The 20,701-nt window shown below is 40.5% G+C and overlaps 1 protein-coding gene across 2 annotated transcripts in view; it reads right to left on the bottom strand.

Annotated features, from left to right (window-relative positions):
* LOC126425320 (uncharacterized) overlaps positions 1-20,701 on the bottom strand; it is a 93,265-nt gene that overhangs the window by 40,516 nt on the left and 32,048 nt on the right. For both annotated transcript variants that reach the window (XM_050088302.1, XM_050088303.1), the window contains exons 4-6: positions 9,124-9,287; positions 5,160-5,308; positions 2,547-2,796 (exon numbers count right to left, since the gene is read on the bottom strand). In XM_050088302.1, the coding sequence (XP_049944259.1) occupies positions 2,547-2,796; positions 5,160-5,308; positions 9,124-9,287 (563 nt within the window). The remainder of the gene's footprint in view (positions 1-2,546; positions 2,797-5,159; positions 5,309-9,123; positions 9,288-20,701) is intronic.

Below are 20,701 nucleotides of genomic sequence, written 5' to 3'. Positions count from 1 at the left end.
TAAATTTAGAGAAAGCTTTTGACAATATTGATTGGAATACTCTGCTTGAAATTCTGAGGGTGTAAAATACAGGGAGCTAAATGCTATTTACAGCTTATACAGGAAATAGACAGCACTAGTAAGAGTCGAGGGGAATGAAAGAGAGGCAGCGGTTAAAAAGGGAGTGAGACAGGGCGGTAGCCTAACCCCTGTACACTGAGCAAGCAGTAACAGAAACTAAAGAAAAATATGAAAGGTAGGAAGTCATTTCTGAAGGAATTTGTCTGGAGTGTAGCCGTGTATGGAAGTGAAACACAGACAATAAACAGTTTAGATACAAAGAGAAGAGAAGCTTTCGATATGTGGTGCTACAGAAGAATACTGAAGATTCGGGGAACTAATGAGAAAGTACTGAATGGAACTGGGGAGAAGGGAAATATGTGGTACAACTTCACCAAAAGCAGGGATTGGTTGATAGGGGACATTCTAAGGCATCAGGGGACCACCAATTTAGTATTGCAGGGGAGTGCATGGGGTAAAAATTGTCGAGGGAGTCCAGCAGATGAAAACTGTAAGCTTAATAAGAAAGATTTAGACCACAGTAGTTATTCGGGGATGATGAAGCTTGCACAGGACAGAGCAGCATGAAGAGCTGCATCAAACCAGTCTTTGGACTGAGGACAACAGCAGCCTAGATTCCCATGGTCATCGCATCTGTTGAGATGAGCAGTCCCTCTCCAAATATGCCGAAGGTCTCACCGAGACATCCACAGACTAAAGTAACCTACCAAACCTTGTAAAGAAATAGATCTCCCGTGCCTTGTTTCTCTTGTCACCTCCTTCCTCCCACATACCCATTGTCTCATCTCTTGACTCAAGTTCCACCCAGGAATCACATTCTCCGCCAGAGTTTCAGCTACCTCTCGTCATGCCCTGAAATGAGGAATATCCTACCCTCTACTTTTCCCATTCCCTCCACAATGGCACCTATGGAACATCCTTGGCTATCCCGACTTCACTGCTGCTCCCAAACCCTTGTCTCACAGCTCATACACCTGCAACAGATGTAGATGCCAAACCTGTCCCACGCATTGTCCCACTAGCACCTACTCCAGTCCACTCACAGGGATGTCCTCTCCCATCACAAGCCGAACTCCCCCTAACAGCAGCCATATGATCTACAAACTAAGCTGCAATCATTGTGCTGCTTTTCATGTGAGCATGACACCTAACAAGCTGCCTGTCTACACGAATCGTCACATCTAAACTGCAATTACGAGACAGCTGGTCCATCCAGTTGCTGAACATCCTTCCCAACACAATGTACTTCACTGCAATGACTGATTCACAACATGTGCCATCTGGATCCTATCTACGAACACCAGCTTTTCAGAACTGTGCAGGTGGGAACTTGCCCTACAGTACATCATTCATTCCTATAAACCCCCTCGCATCGACCTTCGCTACCCCCAGTCCTCCAGCTCCCCTTCCCTGCTCTCTCTCCATCATTACACACACCTTCTATTCTGCCAATGCATCCACTCATCCCTTTTCTACTCCCACACTCCCCCCCCCCCCCCCCCCCAGTCCACCTCCCCCCACCACCAGCTCCCCCACACAGCATCCCAACTGGGGGCAACTAACAGCCCTATCCTGTCTACACCACGTCCTTTCATGCTCTCGCAGGTAGCATAACACCTCCTGTCACCTCTAGCTTCCTATACCTCCCCAGCCCACGCTGTCTCCGTATCCTCCCTAGCCACCTCAGACTGTTGCTCACAGCAGACACAGTCACAGCCCGCAGCCCGCAGTCCGGCCACAGCGGGCAGAGACTGGCCTTGTGTGTGTGTGTGTGTGTGTGTGTGTGTGTGTGTTGTGAGTGTGCTTTTTATTTTCAAAGAAGGCATTTCGGCCGAAAGCTTAAACATTTTGCAGTCTTTTGATTGCGTCTGTCTGCAACTCAATGCCACCTCTATGTGGTGAGTAGCGACCTATCCTCTTCATAATGTTACTATTTCATCCTATTTTTCCATTGTCTGACATTATCACAAGGCTGACACACACAGTGCAATGTTCTTTGAGGAAAGCATACAAAGACTTGTGCCACACTATGACAGGTGCCTACAGAACTTCCTTTCTGGATGGGCCTTGTGTAATTTTCTTACTAATGTACTATAGATGCACTTGAAATTTCCAATGTTTTTTCCTATCTGCAGAAGACCCCTTCAGAAGGGCAGAGGGAGCTGTAGGAGGATGAGGTGATGCGGAGAAGGGGAAGGATAGGTGGTTGGACTGTGGCTTTCTACTGTCAGACACAGCCAAATGCACCTTAATTTCAAGATTAAGTGACATCACATCTACATATGGATGTAGACTAATGGGGAAACACTTCAATGAACAGCACAGCACATCACATTATGCTGAAGTCATACCTTGAAGCCAAACAACTCTCCACAAGGGTTCCTCTGCAGATGGATATAAAATGCTAAGGCATAACAACTGAAACTGAGTAAAATTCAAACTGAAATATACAAAAAACACACTTTTCTCGCATATGAGCAGCTTACCAATTAATTATGTGAATGGATACGGCATTACGAGTGATGGGTCTCTTTGCAAAAATCTGTGTATATAGCTTGCACCTCCAGAAGCGAACTAGACGAGCTTTCGGTAAACCCATACGAATGCCAACAAGATCCCAAAATTGATGTTTGATATTCAGATGTCCACGAAATTCCTCCACATGGTCAACACCGCAGACAGTGACCAGCAGACGCACCATTTCCTCCACCTTTTCGTATGTCCAAACAATTTTTTCTGAAAAACAAAAATACAGTTTCATCAATAATGGGAGGGGTAGTGGTGGCAAATTACACAGATTAAGTGTTGGATGGAAAAGAAAAGTCACGAAGTGTTTTAGTTTCTGCCAACACATAAAATGTTTAAATAACTTACGGGACAGTAGCCAGGTGATGTTTACAACAACTGCTGACATTTCAACAGGAACACATCACCACAGTCAAGGCATAAATACAATAAGAGAGCAGTGAGTGAGGAAATTTAAGCCCTCAGTAGATACGGCTATTCCAAATAAGAACTGCAACACACAACATGGGCGCAGGTGCACACAGTGAACTACTAGCACCACCACAAAACCTAAATAACTAGCACCTGCACACACAAGATAGATCCAGAATCAAAAGTTATTGATAGCTAATATCAACTACCAATGTGTGAGGGAGTGGAATTAACTTTACCCTCTGTATGGACAGAGAAAGAGCAGGACAATGAGCAGAAATTGGGCAAAAACCTCCACCTCTATTTACAAGATTCCTTGCTAACTCACTCTCAACTGCATCCTTAACAACTCTGTCCCAGCAATCGGAAGTGCATAACAGAAACTCTATTATATTCCATAAGATGTCTGGTACCAATGCAATGTACTACAATAGCAGATTTTCTCGGTTGTTTTCAGTGTGTGTGGTACTTAGAAACAATACACTAGTCCTCCACGGTCCTGATGGTCTGACCAATGTCTTGACATGTCAAAACTGCAAGAATACGATAGACAGCCACCTAACACAAGCTGAGATCATCCTTTACAGAACCTAAAAGGCCTCTAATCTTAATTGGTGGTCAGAAAACACACTTCACACTATGTTTCTACAGAACAGGAGAAAGTCTGTCAGCAATGCTATCTTCATAATGCAAGAAGACTGTAGACTTATGTGCCACCTCATTATTTTCATCACACAGCTCAGACAATCACCCAGCATCAGCCTGGTCTTCACCAGGGTGTACGTGCAAACCCTAACTGTCTACTTGTGGTTGAGAATTACGCATTACCCAGTCACCTGTTACGCGTCAGATATGTGGGACCGCTTTCAGGAGTGCAAAGGGAGGAAGCAGAAACAAAGAGAAACCTCTAATGCCAAAGCAGAGGAAGGGGAGAAGATGGAGAATGAAGAAAGAAAGAAAAACATATGAGGGACTGTTGCAATGCCAGGCTATCTAAAGTGCAACAAGCATTCCTGAAAATATCCAAGACAAGTTCCCCAAGGGAGGGGAAAAAGAAGAGCAGGAGGATGGATACGCAGCACAGAAAGGGAAGACGTGCTTCAAAGGCTGAGGGCCCACGGTAGCCAAGCACGAACTCACCAAAGCATTGTGAGCCACAGGGGGCAACAAACACTGTCTGGGTGGTGCAATCGTTAACTCATTTGCCTAGTAAGCAGTAGATCCTGGGTTCAAGTCCTGGTTGAGCTCCAATTTTCACTCATTGCTTCTGACACTGTATAAAGCCCCGATGCAGCTGACATTAGTTGCTTCTCGTTCCTTTCCTCCCCTCCACATTCAGTTTACATAATAGTGGATAGTGTCTTGAGGAGAGATTGTAAAACAAATTCAGTAAAAGTAAAACAAGGGTAACAGAATGTAGTCTGATTAAATCGGCTGATGCTGAGGAAACTGGAATGGGAAATAATGAAAGTAGTAGATGACTTGTGCTATTTGGGCAACAAAGTAATTGAAGATAGCCCAAGAAGAGAGGATATAAAATGTAGATTGACTATAGAAGAGAAAAAAAATCTGAAAAACAAGGATTTGTTAATATCTAACGCAAGTTTACATGTTAAAAACTCTTTTGTGAAGGTATTTGTCTGGTGTGTAACCTTGTATGGAAGTGAAATGCGTACAATAAGCAGTTTAGACAAAAAGATAGAAGCAGCTTTTGTCATGTGGTGCTACAGAAGAATGTTGAAGATTAGATGGGAATATTCAATAACAAATGAGGTACTGAACTGAATTGGGGAAAGAAGAAATTTGTGCCACTACTTGAGTAGTACAAGTGACTGGTTGATAGGACACATCCTGAGGCATCAAGGAATTGTCAATTTTGTATTGGTGGGAAATGTATAGCATAAAAATTGTAGAGGGAGACCAAGAGATGAATACAGTAAGCGGGTTCAAAAGGATGTAGGCTGCAGTAGCTACTCGAAGATGAAGAGACTTACACAGGTTTGACTGGTATGGACAGCTGCATCAAGCCCTTTTTGGACTGAAGACTGCTACTACTTGAACAACAATTTATTTCTACTAGAGAAGTGACAGGTCACCATACATGTAATCTGCCCAACACCTTACTGAATAAAGGCAACAAGTGAACAGCAAGAGAATCTTACCCGGCATTTCTCCATTCTTCGCCAGAAGCACACACCTCCTGTAGACTGACATCCTATCCCTACCAAGGATTTTTGCAAGTTCCTTGTACTTATTTTTTCCCTTCATCTCCATATACATTTTTATTAGCTTGTCCTCATGCTTTGTGAACCTGTGGACAGACACGAGCCAGTTTGATTAGCACAAAATATTTCTCAAATCATTAAAATGTGTACAATGTAGATGGAAAAGGATTAAATGGCAGTTCTAAGAGTGCTAAAATGTGTTATTTCCGATTAGTCATCCAAAAAGTTATGAAATAGGTACAAATATATGGCTTCACAGTGATGTGTACTGATAAAATTCTCCTAAGCTTTTAGCTGTGTCAAATGGTTAGAAAGCCATGAGCTTTCAGCTGAGTGCTCCTCGGCCATTGTCAAGTGATGACTGTCACGAACTGTTGCTGCTGACCTTAGGCAGCTGTGCTACTGCCCGACACATCATTGAGGCCATGTAAGGCAAAGTTTTCATTGCAAGACTGCCACACCCTCTTCAACCAGCTGCAGGATTTATTGAGGGAGTTTCAGAAATTTTTAACTCTGATGCTTTTTTTTTAGGACACTATCTCACAAACCATTTTTTCATTTAATGAAAGCTGCTGCGTCATAAGCAATCGGGTGTTCATTTTCCAGAGCATGTTTTGCTACTGGTGACATCTCACGACACAGTAGGTAAAAACACTTCTTGTATTCTATATTGTACAGCTCAATAATGTGCCATGTATGTTCAAACTGAAACTGTTCACATTCATACAATATTTTGTGTAATACTGGTGCTCTGATGTCTATATTGTGGAAGGAGATGGCATAATCCTATAAGCACAAGTGTTTCCTAAACCAGTATGACACAGTTCTGAAATAAAAAATATAATGAAATAAGTATGCTTCACTCAAGTAAACTTTATAGTGGAATTTGGTATTTGCTAAACAAAAGTCAGCAGAACCACAGCTGCCTTATGTGAGTAAACACTGTAGTGCAGTTTTCATTTATCAACATCATTTTGACTGTTAAATATTATGAAATATTGTAATTAACAAAAAATCTGAATAGTTATGCATCAATCGATATGACTACACTTATGTCTAGTGAGTTGGCCAGGTGTGGCATGGAGTTATATATCTGCCAACACCAGGTAATGTGGGTGAACAACAGCAACATGTCTGAAGCCTGCCCACAGCATCAGGTCTCATTTGTCTCAGCGCCCTGATGTGTACTTTGTGATCTTTGGTGGACTTACTTATGGCGATCTGGTATACTTAGCGATTTTCTTAACAATGGTTTGGACTGTTATTCCCTGCCATAACCATTTGGCTCACAGATGAGTATGTCTACTTCCCTAATGCGGTGCTGTCTTCATTGTCCTTTTGATCACACATTGCATATTCCGTGAGCAAACTGACAGTAGTGTGAGCATTGACAGAGTGGTCCATATTTGAGTGTTTACTAGTCTGATGAACTTACAGTGTTCTCCAGGAGTAATGTTTGAGTTACTCACTAAATCTCCAGAGCACTTTAACGGCCAGAGGTAGCCACCTCCAGAAATATTTGTTTCTGGTTATTTCAAAAGAGTAAGAATCTGTGTTATTAAAGAAGCAGTCTTACAAAAGTACTAATATACAGGGCGTCCATAAAGTCCTCCTATTATTTCAAAAAAATCATAACCTGCGATCTATTAGAAACATGATTGGCTGTAAAATGTTTAGGAGCTTACAAAGAGGTTTTTGTTTCTTTGTCTGTTAAAGATTTGGTGTGGACTCCTTAAAAATGGTAACAGAACACGAGAAGGCACAATGTGTCATGTGGTACGCAGACTCCAAATCTGTGAAGACCATATTGTTGAATTATTGACGTCTGATAAGACAGTTCAAGAACTTAGGAGGCAGGTAATGTCTAAGGCCTCCTTCAAAGTCGACGTCCCCCATATCTCAAGCATGCACTGACAGAGTGCAAGCTCCATTTCAACACAGCACCCAAAAGTAAATTCATCGTGCATCATGTGAATTGCAGGAAGCAAGATCGATTGTCCATAAAATGGATGGGCCATGATGTTTGAATAGCAGGACCTCCACTCACTCCCAACAACCCGCCACCAGACATTTTTTGTGGGGTTACATCAAGGACCACGCGTGCAGAACGCCAGACAACAACATAGCTGTCCTCCGTGCAAGAATCACTGAAGCAATCAGAACTGTTAATGCTTCAGTGCTCACCCATATATGGGCAGCACTCTAATATCGCATTGACGTGCAACAAGTGATGAGTGGGACACATATTTAAATTCTGGTAAAACCAAGAGGAACTTTGACAGCTACTAAACATTTTACAGTAAGCCACAATGCTCTGTCTCTAATAGTTTCCACGTTTCACTAGTCCCTGTCTTCCACTTACCTCTCCCTCCTCCTATTCCCACTCCAGCACAACACAGCCTTTTATTTGGCCAATGTGCCCACTAGCCCTTTTCCCTTCTCCATTCCCACCCCCCTCCAAACCTCACAATTGCACTTAGTAGCCCTACCCTGCCCCACCACATCTCTGCACACATTCACAAGCAGCACTACAGCTGCCCCCACCACACCCTGTTATCCCCCTTCCCCACTTCACCTCATGCTGCCTCCTTACCTGCAACCACCCTCACAAAATTGCTGCTCCCATCAGGTACAGTTATGACTCAATCTACCCACAGTGGTCACAGACAGGGGTCATGTGTCTGAGCTGTACAAGTGTTTCTACTTCATAAGTGAACCTCTTTGCCAAAAGCTAAAAAGTATGTCTGCCTGCAACTCAACATCTCCCCTACACTGCAAGTGGCAATCTATTCTCCTCATAATATTTTAGTTTCCTAGTTGAGATTTTTCGAAATGACAGTGTGACTTTATCAGCAATCTATAAAACAATTAACATATAATTCATAAAAAAAAACAATGCAGCTAAGTATTTAAAAAGAGAAAATATTCAATTTAATGTATATAGGTGGAAGCAGTGTGTGAAAATTTGCACGAAGGCCAGGAATTGATCTGGGGCTCCTGCTTACTAGGCAGGCGTGTCCACCACTAAGCCGTCTTAGGACAGCGGTTCACACAACTGTAAGGATTATCCTGGTACGCACCCCTCCTCGATCCAAATTCTCACTGCCATCTTAGTCTACTTTAAACTCCTCCTTACACATGAACAGAATTGCCATGGCACTCTATGTTCAGGAACAGCACCTTGGCTTCAAAGGTAAATGGGGGATCCAGCCTGAAACTCAGGTGCAGGTACTTATACAATTGAAATGACAATTTCTGAGAACATGGACAGCCCGAGCAATTCTGTTCATGTGTAAAGGAGAATTTAAAGTAGACTGGGATGACAGTAAGAATTTTTATTGAGGAGGGAGGTGTGCCACGGTAATCCGTGTAGTTGTGTGAACAGCTGCACCAAGGTGGCTTAGTGGCTAATGCACCTGTCTAGTAAGCAGCAGACCTGGGTTCGATTCCCGGCCTTGGTAGAAATTTTTACTTGCCACTTTGGTATAGGTACACAGTCGTATCTGTATGACACCAGTAAAGTCTTTGAAATTGTGTCATGTTATTCAATAAAAATACCACATTCAAATTAATACAATATGCTCCTGTGTAGTTGAATCAATTTTATAAATCTGAAGCCTGCCACAAGCCTTCAGAAAATGCATCATTTTTAATTTATTTTCATAGTGATCTCCAACACTTATTTCTCCAACTTTATAAAAAAGAATGCCTGCCTTGAAAACTTTTCATCAAACTGAAACCTTTGTGCTGAAGTCAGTTGCAAAGCAAATATTACTTAGAACCTGGGATACAATGAAGCAAGAGAACGAGATAGAAATAATAGACAAAAATACAAACACACGCACACATACACACATGAAAGCCAAACAGGTGAAAAAAAGAAGTGACATGGCCTACTAACCTTCCTACCCATTTTGCTCTATACAGATTTATAAATCTGGTAAATATACTGTACAGTCTCCTCTTGGGTAAGCCATGACCAAGATACTGCACAAATTTCACCTTCTGCCTTGCCTGTAGGTGTTTAAGTGAGAAGAACAGTTGTGGATCTTCAAAATGATATATCTGCAACATACAAAGCAATGAAATAGTCAGAATGGCAAAACAGAAAAAATTAATAATACTTTGGTCAACAGGGTATGAGAGATTTTCCAAGAGAAACTGAATCCAGGAACTGAACTGAAGAGGTTATTTCCAAACTAATGTAACTCCATCTCAGACTAACATTCAAAAGCAGTTTCACAGCATTGTCTACATTTTTTCCTTCATACTGCTTGCTTTTTTTCTTTTCAATGTACTGTTCATCCTGTTTAAAAAGGAATCAAAAAATCTGTGTTTATCAAAAGTGACACATTTCCTTTATATTTCCAAATAGTCACGTTTCTGCAAATCCAGCAGAAATGCTTTTGTAAGTAATATGTTCAGTATATTGTAGGGCTCCAACAACAGTTTATTGTTCACTGCCTAGGAGACTGGTAAAAGTCAAACCTGTATTGTCAGTTTGAGTTTTGTGTGATATGGGCATATTTGAAGAACTACAGGAAATATCAAGGCGTTATGCCAGAAAGAGGCCATGTAATCCATCAGAATGCCACAAGACCAGAGATACGAGGGCTATTGAGAAAGTAACAGATATTTTGGTCTATCATGGCAGTGGGCAGGACCACAGCTGCCATCTTGGTGCTGTGACATTCCTACACTCAGTACTCATCCAGTGGTGGCAGCAAATGGTCTCTGTCTCTGCTACTTTGCATTCTGTGGCATGTTAAAATGTGTGCTGCAATAGAAAATCCTATCACTTGTGAGGTTCATTCTTTAATTAGGTTTCGACTGACAAAAAACTGCAAACCAATTGAACTGTATTGTAACCTTTGTGATGTGTACAGAAAAGGAATAATTAGAAAGCCAAGTGAGGCAACAGCGCATTGATTTTAAAGATGGTTGGTTGGTTGATTCGGGGGACATGACCAAACAGTGAGGTCATCAGTCCCATCGGATTAGGGAAGGAAGTTGGCCGTGCCCTTTAAAAGGAACCATCCCAGCATTTGCCTGAAGCAATTTAGGAAAATCACAGAAAACCTAAATCAGAATGGTCGGACATGGGTCTGAATCCTCGTCCTCCTGAATGAGAGACCAGTGTGCTATTTAAAGATGGTTGTACCAATGTTCACAATGAGGACTGCAGTTGTAGGCCTAAGCCTTGTGACTTGACTGACTGACAATGAAAAAAATGACAATCAGTGAAAATCGTCATTTCAAGATTACTGAACTTTCACAACATTTTTCCCAAATTTCAAGGAGTTTGATGTGTGAAACTGTGGCTGACAACTTTGTTACCAGAAATTTTGTGTAGGCTTGGTTCCCAAAATCCTAACAGAAAACTATAAAAAAGAAAGACTCGTGCAGCACTGACTCTCCTCTAAGATCATGAGAAAAATGCTAATGAAGTTATCAATTTTATCTTAACTGGGTACAAAACTTGGGTGAAGCATGTCAACTGCGGAACAAAAAGGCAGTCGATGGAATGGGGACAGACAAATTCTCCCAAGATACCAAAGAAGTGTTTGCAACAGCTATCAGTAAGAAATATCATGGCTACTGTGCTAAGGGAATGATTCTCTGATTTCCTTGAACGTGACACTACAACTCGAGGCATTGCTGAGCATTGACAAAGATAAGGCAGGCGATACAAAACAGGCATCGGGGGAAACTTAGTGCAAAAGTTTTGCTTTGCACGACAAACAAACATTCACACACAGCCAGTCCAACCCAACAGCCAACGAGTTCTGGATGGAAGGTGTTTGATCGTCCACCATCATCAAGCCCAGATTTGACACTGAGCAACAACGATCTCTACCCAGCAATGAGGACATTGATTGCTACGCAACACTTTGATGTTGACACCAAACTGCATGCTGGTAAAAACCAGTGGTTTCAATTACAGGCAGCAGGTTTCTAGAGACAGTATTGGAAAATTTGTGCCATGATAAGTGCCTCAATTTGAATGGTAAGCATGTACAAAAGTAGCCGAAGCGTGCACCTTTAAAATGTATATAATAAAATTTGATTATCCCATACTGTCACTGTTTTATTTCAAAACATTTGTTACTTTCTGGGTAGCCTTTGTAAGCTGCGACGACATGCTTGTGATGGTCACCAGCCTGTGCTGTCTTGTAAATGTGATGACGGCTATTGTTAGACAGTCAAATCTTAACAAGAAGCTTACCAAGGCTCCAATTCATTGTTTTACAATCGGGAAGATAAATGTTAACACTTCTGTTCTGATACAGAAAACTGCAGGGGTAAGAGGCAACCACAATCAGCAGTGACAGTCTCTAGTGGCATACTTCACGCAAACACTACTTGGGGCAATGTAAAAATATGTTGTGCTACCTTATGCACCATACCTAGAATTATAGAAAACAAGTGACACGTTTAGCTGCATTTCAGTTTTCAAATGGCCATACAACAGGAGAGCAGCCAGTGCACATATCAACCACAGGACTTAATGAATAACATTTATATTTTTATTTTATTTTTGGAAAGTCAAAAGTTATGTCAAATGGTCTGTCTAAAAGTAAGAAATAAAATACATTAGAAAAAAAATTGATGCACCTTTAAGTGATAATCAAAAATAATGTACAGCAGCTGAGATGCTCAGCCATTAATGGTATGAGAAGACCACTGAGTGAAATTCCACCAGACAAATATCCTCTAATACTCTCAAGAGTCTAAGTTAAATACTAAACTTTAAATTCTGAACTGGCATTTCATTTGCTGTACATGATTTTGAGAATCATTCACACATATGTCAAATGTTTCTCTATTTTATTTTTGCTTTTAGACAATTCATTTCACAAATCATTTGACTAGCTTTTTCAAAAGAAGCTATTTTCAAGTTTTGTTCATGAAGCACGAGATAGGTTTAAATATTGGTCGGTATTATTATTATTATTATTATTATTATTATTATTATTATTATTATTATATGAGTGTATGAATCAAGAAAAGTACAGAAGTTTCCATTTACACTGTGATCTTATATACTGACACTTCACTGACATAGCTAGCTGCAGCTGTTAAGAAGTATTTCTATTTCCTCTCAAATCACTAAGTTTTTCTAGAATACCCTGATTTCTTCCAATCAATTAATTTTATTTAATTAGTTATTCCTTCCAAAACTAGATCTCACGCTGCTCCTTTTGATAGTGCAGTTTCCCATATCCCACTCTCCATTTGGCTATGAAAGTTCACACAAAAAGCAAAGTTTTCACTCCACTTGAACATTTGACCAAAAGAAACATGTAAGCATATCCAGATGTTCAAATGCACTTGAGGACAGTGTGAAAGAGAAAAGGTAGCCAGCTTGTTAACACTTTGGAAACCAGCCTAGAAAACTGGCCATTTATACCATTACTTGAAGCAATGCTGGCACATATGCAGGCTAATGTATGTATCATCAAGAGTAATAAATACTAAAAAAAGAACAAGATTCAAGATTTATTTTTCAAATTTACTTTAGCTCTTTGACAGATTACAAAGTGGAAAGTGATTTACTGAGCAATTTTTCTTCTTGAGTTTCCAAAATTTCTTGCTCACTCAACAACCATGATGTGTTTGTAGCAGAATTACAGCAAACTGCAAAACCCAATGAGCACTCAAGAACCAACAGCTAATTCAGTTTCCAGAAGTAATTTTATTAAATTCTTCTAAAAATTTTGAAGATTTTTTTAACATGCGACTTGACATAAATTGCCTGACTTAAATAAAACTGGACCCAGATGTTATTTTAAGTGGAGTAACTGCAACAGACCCACGTTGCACACCTCAATCAAGTTGTCGATCTTAAGCAAGTAATAAAAAATGTAGTTATAACAGTTGGTTACATTTTAAGTTGGGATGAAATTTCTCAGGGCAATCATAGGCTGCACACACTGATGCACAAAATACAAGACACAGAAATAAGCCAAGTGCTGCAGATTTTCAATTTGGAAGGCAAAATTAAGAAATACAAAGTCAACCAATGTAATCATATAGAAAGATTGCAGCAACACTTGCCTAGAATCGCCATGCCTTACGAAACCCACTCAATAATAGTGATGGGCATCTGAGGACAAGATGGTTTCTGGAAGAGACTGTGCACCCTAATTCATGAAGATGAAGAAGAAGAACCATAGCAAGTGGCTCACTAGCTTGTCATGTCAAACTCCTACTGCGAGAGCTTTAGCAGGAATCTAGAAAGTGAAATACTCAAATGCATTTACTTTAAAAACAAATGTATTTTTATAGAAATATTTTCTTTTCATCAAAGTAATTACACCACCACCAATATGAGACGACAAAATAGTCAACATCCAAATTATAACGTTACAATAGCTGCACCTGTTATTGCACTGCAGTAACCAGAACTACTGTTGCAGCTGTACCAGTCACTGAAAGCAGATGAGAATGCAAGAACAAAATAGAGATGTTACTAGAATCAGACTAACATTTTTTCTGTATAATAATGGAGCAAAATAAAATACCAATTAATGGATATAGGAAGACAGATAAATTTAAAAGTGGAAGTAGCAAACAAAAATTCTTTTCTTTTTAATCTCATAACTTTCATCATCATCATCATCATCATCATCATCATCATCATCATCATTTCATGGATTAAGCATCGAGATTGTTCTGTCTTGACAAATTGTCTGTCCATCTCTTCTTACAAGGGAACTTCCCCATCGCACCCCGCTCAGATTTAGTTACAAGTTGGCACAGTGGATAGGCCTTGAAAAATTGAACACAGATCAAACAAGAAAACTGGAAGGCTAATACTGTAACCTATTTTACATCTAGATACAATACAATATGATGCTGAAATTTCTAAAACCAAGGTTTTCTGGGCTTCTGATGGCTTTCTGAGGCAAAGACCTGTTCCAATTGAAAATCACTGTGGATAATGTGATTATAGAGTATAAAGTGTTGTCCTCCATTACTTGTGAAGTCACATTGGCCTCAACAGTAATAACATAATAAATTGTACAGTGCAGTTTTTATAGAATAGACCTCAAATGCTGCATTTTAGGCTTTTAGTTTGAAAATTGTTTTATAATTCTGTTTTTGGAGGTTGGTTATCCTGCTAGGACATGCATCACAGGTTTACTTCAGAAGTCTTTGGATCCTAAATACTGCTCTGATACTGAAACTACATTCTACACTTTTTGTAAGACAGATGGACCCACATAACCTGACTTCCAATGTTCAGTGATTGACAGAGCAAAGAGACATTATGTTGACATTATGTTGACATTCTGTCTAGTGTGAGCGAAGTTCACTTCACGGTGCCACTACATACTATAGACATCTCCTGTCTATCAGGTTTACGCCTTTCTAATTTTACTGTTCCGATCGTTAGGCAAGAGAAATGTTGGAATAAAATGAAATTTGAAAACAGTCAAATATGTTGTAGAATTATTTGTCTAAAAGCAAGAAATAAAACAGACTAGAGAAACATTTGACACACCTATGAATCTTAGTCAAAATCATGTACAGCATCTGAGATATACTAGTGATATAAGGAGACCACTGAGGGAAATCCCATCTGACAAATTCTCTAGTACTCAATCTTCTAAGTTGAATATTTAACTTTCAATTCTCAACTGACACTTCATTTGCTCTAAATGTAATGCACTTCATGATTTTGTGCAGCATTCACATGTAGCTTAAATGTTTGTCTAATATATTTTATTTCTTTCTTTTAGACAAACAATTTCACAAAACATTCAACTGGTTTTCTTCAAATTTCTTTATTATTTTCAAATTTTATCCGGACAGCATGAATTACAATATATTTACATACTAATTATTATTACTATTAAAATATATAGAAGAAGAGGAAGCAGAAAAGTTTCAATTTTTGCTGTGATTTGATACTTTTTGATACTTCAATTTGCATAGCTAGTTTCAGCAGCTGTTCATGAAATATTTCAAGTCTCCCTCAAATCAATAATTAAGTTCTCTTCATTACCCTGATTACTTTGAAGCAATTAAATATTATTTTCCAAAACTACATTCCATGCTGGTCAATTTCACACCTCATTTCTCCACACCCCGCTCTTCATTTCACTGCCAAAATTCAGACAAAAATTCATTGTGTAATTTCTGAGTCTTCTCACTTTCACTCTGCTGAAACATTTACTGAAATGTAATGTTATGGCAAACTCATACTGGAAAGTAGATCCTAGGAATTTTTTTAGAGCAAAGTTCTCCGTAATGTACAATGACTTCCTTGTAGTGTGTCTCACTGGAATTTGTTGAGCACTTTCGAGTTTTGTGGAAACTAGAAAAATGATGATGAATGGTGCAGCTCCTCCTCGAATCTTAATTTAACTTGCGTAGGATTCTAGACCAACAAACAATATTCAAGAACAAGGCAAAAGGCCATGTTTTAAGTGACTTAAAATGTAGACACACTACCTTACGATTCTTCTGATATATCTGAGACCGTCAACTACCTTCCCACCTCACTTCGGCTTAAACTGCTCTGAACATAATCTCATGTGCCAGTATTAGGTGTGGCTATAAAACATAATTTTATTTCTAATTCATATATTTTGTTACTGTCACCCTGAATACACTCCCCTCCCCTATCCCTTTCCCTTTAACACTCCAAGTCAACTTTACACTGATGAAATAGGTGCAGGAAGTCTTCCTATGTAAGATCCTTGATGACACGTGCCACTTTTTCTTTCACTGCTTCAATGGACTGAAATCTTATTCCTATTAACGCAGATTTGACCTTGGCAAACAGATAAATCATGTGGTACTAAGTCAGGCAAATAATACGGGTGGTCTAACACTGGGATGCCATACTTCACTAGAAACCTCTAAACAAGACAATGCCATATGAGACAGTGTGTTGTCTTGATGAAGAACACGACTGTTTCTTCCACAATCTGGGTTTTCCTTTCGTGTTTTCCCCACAGAGTTGAGCAACAATCTCAAGGCAGTGATTTTTTTAATAGTTTGACTATCAGGAACCCAGTGAAGAAGCACAATTACATGAACATTGAGAAAAAAAATCATCAGTTTGAATCTTAATTTGCTCATTCAACCTTCTTTTCTTTCTTGGTGAAGTTGGGCCTTTTCCATGCATGGATTGGCATGAAGAGATGATGGGAAAGCTGGGCAGTGCAAAAGGATAGGTACATATGGGGATAGGTGTATGTGCAGTCTGAAAGGAATATGGGTGCTCCTGTGTTAAGGCAAAGAAGGTTAACTTGACTGAGAAAGGTCAGCCAAGAGGGCACCTCTCAGACAGATTCTGCGAGAATCCCAAAGAGGATGGTGTGCATTAAAGTCATAGAGCAGCAGAAAAGGGTGAAGTAGCTGCCCAATGAGCTGGAAGAGGTCTGTCCTGGTGACACATAATGGCAGGGGGACGTAAACGGTACAAAGGGAAAAGTTCAAGTGAGGAAGGTAAAGGTGAACTGCAACAGCTTGAAGGCAGGTAGTCAGGGAGATGAGTTGACTATGCTCATCATCCCATATGAGCAGCACGACTTCCACATGAAATGGAATGTCGTCCTCTGACGGGTGGGGGTGGGGAGGGGGGGAGGTCAGAACGGGCTGGAAAGAAACGCGAGAGTTTAAAGCATTTGTGAGGACGCACTTTTGTTTCCTGAAGGCAGAGAACAAGTGGACACTGCAATTCTAAGAACAGTCGTAAATCCTCTTTGTTGGACCTAAGACCGCGAACATTCCATTGGAGGAGAGCCATGACGAGGAAAGAATGAAGGGGTGTCACATCTGTGCCTACTGAGTGCCTGCCTTTGAAGACTCCCTGCTACAGGGCACAGAGGCAGGAGGATCCTGCTCCATTAGGTCCACAGAAACATTGCCATTCTTGCGTCAGCCTGCAGAGTCCAGGGCAGAAAAACGGATGGTGGTGCGTACTGGCAACATGGAGGTCAGCCAGTCAAGAGTAGCACACGGCGACACTGTCGAAGAGGATCTTCGAGCTGGCAAAGGAGATGACTGTTTGCCTTTGTTTGACTTCTTAGAGCCTTTCCAAGCCTTTCCAGTTGGCAGAGGAAGACTCAGATGTTGGTTGGTTTGAGGGACATAGGAAGTGTTCATGGGACTATTCCTTCTGTCCTTTCCAGCCTGCAGTTGTGGAGCTGGTGACTTCACCCCGTGAGACAAAAGTTTGGTGGCAGGCTGCACAGGTGAAGGAGGAGATGGGGACACTACCGATATGCTGGGCGATTTCACAACTGCAGTACTAAATTTGAGGTTGCTTGTCTGCATGATTATGTCCTTCGTGGAGCGAGATGTAGCAAGAACAGTATTGTAGGTGCCAGATAGTAGAACATGGGGTTTCCGACCAGCCAGAAACCTGCAAGCGACCGGGTAAGGCTCTCTTTCCTTTATGTAGATCTCCTGGACAGCCTGCTCATCGAGATACAAGGGACAATTGCGGGAATAGGCAGCATGGTTGCCATTGCAGTTGATGCAGCAGGGAGTAAGGCAGACAATCGCCCTCTTGAGCATCCCTACCACAGGTTACACATTTGGCTGGGTATCGACAGAACTCTCGAGCGCGGTTGTAACAATGACACTGGTAGCAGCGCATCAGGTTCGGAATATATGATCTGATTGTGATAACTTCATAACCTGTTTTGATCTTTGATGGAAGAACCACTCTATCGAAAGAGAGAAATAGAGTGTGTGTGTGGCCACTAAGAAGGCATCTACTCTTTTCATCACCCAATGGACTGCAATGACACCCTGACCAGAGAGGTACATTTGGATTTCTGCCTTGGTCAGACCATCAAGCAGCCTAGTGTAAATAACACCACGGAAAGAATTCAGCATCCAATGGGCCTAAACATGAACAGGACAGCCATGGAGGGGTGAAGCTGCAAGCAGTTGTTGTACCTGAGGATCAGAAGTAGTCTCCAAAAGCAAAGTGTCATTGCGTAAACGAGAGCTGGATTTCACATGGCCAGCAACGGCATCAAGATCTTTGTGAATAATAAACAGATTTACCGTATCAAAAGACTGACTCTTCAGTATGTGAAATCACAAGGAACTGTGGTGCAGCTGGGAGGGTCTTTGAATTGTTAGCCTCATTCCATTTACGTTTCATAGCTGTTGACTGTGAAGATGATCGGCTCATTGTGAGAAAATCCCCATCATTGCCGGAGTCTCTGACAGTATGCTCCTTCCAACTGGGGACCCCCTTCAGAAGGGGGCAGACCCACCTTAGGTGATTGTTCACACCTCAGGTCACACCTCCCGAACACCTGAGAGAGGGACGAATTGGCAATTTGGGAAGGTGAGCAGCTCAGGCAATCACCCCTCCTTGGCCTGACCTGTACAAGGGGAGTATGTGGGAATCCTACCTGTCGTTCCGGAGCTGGGAATTACGCGGCACTCAGTTACCTGTTGGGGTGTCGGACATGGGACATGTAGACCAGCCTTCAGGACCACAGATGGAGGAAGAAGAAAAACCTCAGACACCAAAGCAGAGGAAGGATAGGAGAAGGTGAACAAAGAAACATAAAAAGAATGAGAAACAGTAGGGAGTATTCTGACACCGACTACAAAAAATGCTGAATACATTGCCAAAAACAGCCCAGACATTTTCCCCATGGGAAGGAAAAAAGAACATTAAGATAGACATGCAGCACAGATGGGTAAAGATGCTGCGAAGGCTGGGGCTCCATGGTAGCCATGCACGAACCTGCCACAGATCGGCGAGCCCCCTGGGGGGGGGTTTGTCAATTGGTCTTGTTTGCACCATGGTAAAGACAGCAAATGTCAGTCACATATTTAACTAATTCCAATTATTTACAGCTGTGGTTACCAAACTTACAAAGCTTCTGAGCAACCATAGCCATTTTTAAATCCTACTATGAGCTATCAAAAGAAACTAGGATAGAAGCAAGAAATTTAAAAAAAAAAAAATATTACATTTGTTTACTGATCATAAACTTACATTTCCAGTAAATACATAATTATAATTTTATTTATTTTTGAGTCTATCGAATAATAAATCTAAAGCTTCTTAACAATGCATAGTTTCTTATTCTGTATAATAATTTTTGAAATTCTGAATGACGCCTCAGGTGCTGCTTTATTCTTGTCCAAGGGACTTAAAAAGTGATTGTTGAGCATTAAGTTTGGACGATAGATGACTTACCTTTTCTTTCCCTAAAGCATAATCCAGTGGAAAATCCTTTTCATTCCCTAAGTGAACAGTTTTGAAATAGCACTTGCTTTGTGTTTCCTTTCTTCTCAACTAATATACTTGCATAGCACAGTAAACACATATTTGCCCTTTCCCCGGGTAAAGAAATAATCATTGTTCCATTCTAAACGGAAGTGATAAGTTTTTTTCTTCTTTTGCTAAAATACGTCATTATTAAAACAAACCTAGCTTGATATTAATGTTTAAATTGAACTATCTACATCAGGTAATATCTGACATACACACAAGAAACATAACGTGCACAGTGTCACGTGTATACAATCAACTGACAATGTAGTATTCTTGACTGACAAAACGCAGTTGCGTGGAGGAACAAGCAGTTACCATGAACACATTCTGAGCTCAATTGAGCAATCCAGCATTACTGTGATCTACCGACCATGTGAGCTACTAGTAGCTCGTAATCGATGGTTTTCAGTATAGCTTTTTAATTTTTGCATAATAATTAAAAACACTTGTTTTTGGATTAACAAGTCACCTTTGATGTAAAATCTTTATCATGCTATGACTAAAAACTGTCTTCACTTTGGTCTTGAGTACTGTCAACAGACTCCAATTCACAATATGCAACAAGAAAACCTGTTCCTGGATACAGTATTTCAATACTTCCCTCCATTTGGGAGCACATCTGGTGCATAGTGAACATAGTGAGCCATTGGCACATTCTTTTAAGTGTGATGTCATAATACGTTTCACGGATGGGGTCTAGAGGGTTTCTGTTTGTGTGTTTCAGTTGCAGATGTTGGTCGTATGTTCTGATTGCAATGTTGCTTGAGACTGGTGGATTAGATTGTGTTATTTAGTACACTTACATAGATCATAACTTAAACCCTCCAAGTTATAGGCCATGGGTGATGTATAAAATTTTCTTGTAACATTTCCTCTCCAACTGTGGTAGACGTCTTCAGATGTAAAGTGGCGTACTCCAACCAGAACTCGAGGGAGTGCCAAATATATGGCCAGTATAGAGGGCACCACAGTCCATCACGTGATGTCAGCTACAAGAGTATCTCTGGTAGTGCCAACATACTCGACTGAAAAGTAATCTATCATCTTTCTTACACTGCAATGCTAACATCCAAATTTTATCTAATTTAACACCTTCCCCTTTTCTATTAAAGTGATTATGGTGTTAATAAATCTCAATAGCTTCTCTATACAAAGAGACATGATAAAGCGATGGTTTTGATGTGACACTTATCTCAGTGAATTTTATTTC

This window comes from Schistocerca serialis, chromosome 10 (assembly GCF_023864345.2).
Source record: "Schistocerca serialis cubense isolate TAMUIC-IGC-003099 chromosome 10, iqSchSeri2.2, whole genome shotgun sequence".
NCBI classification, from domain to species: domain Eukaryota; kingdom Metazoa; phylum Arthropoda; class Insecta; order Orthoptera; family Acrididae; genus Schistocerca; species Schistocerca serialis.
This window is presented reverse-complemented; position numbering and strand designations above follow the sequence as displayed.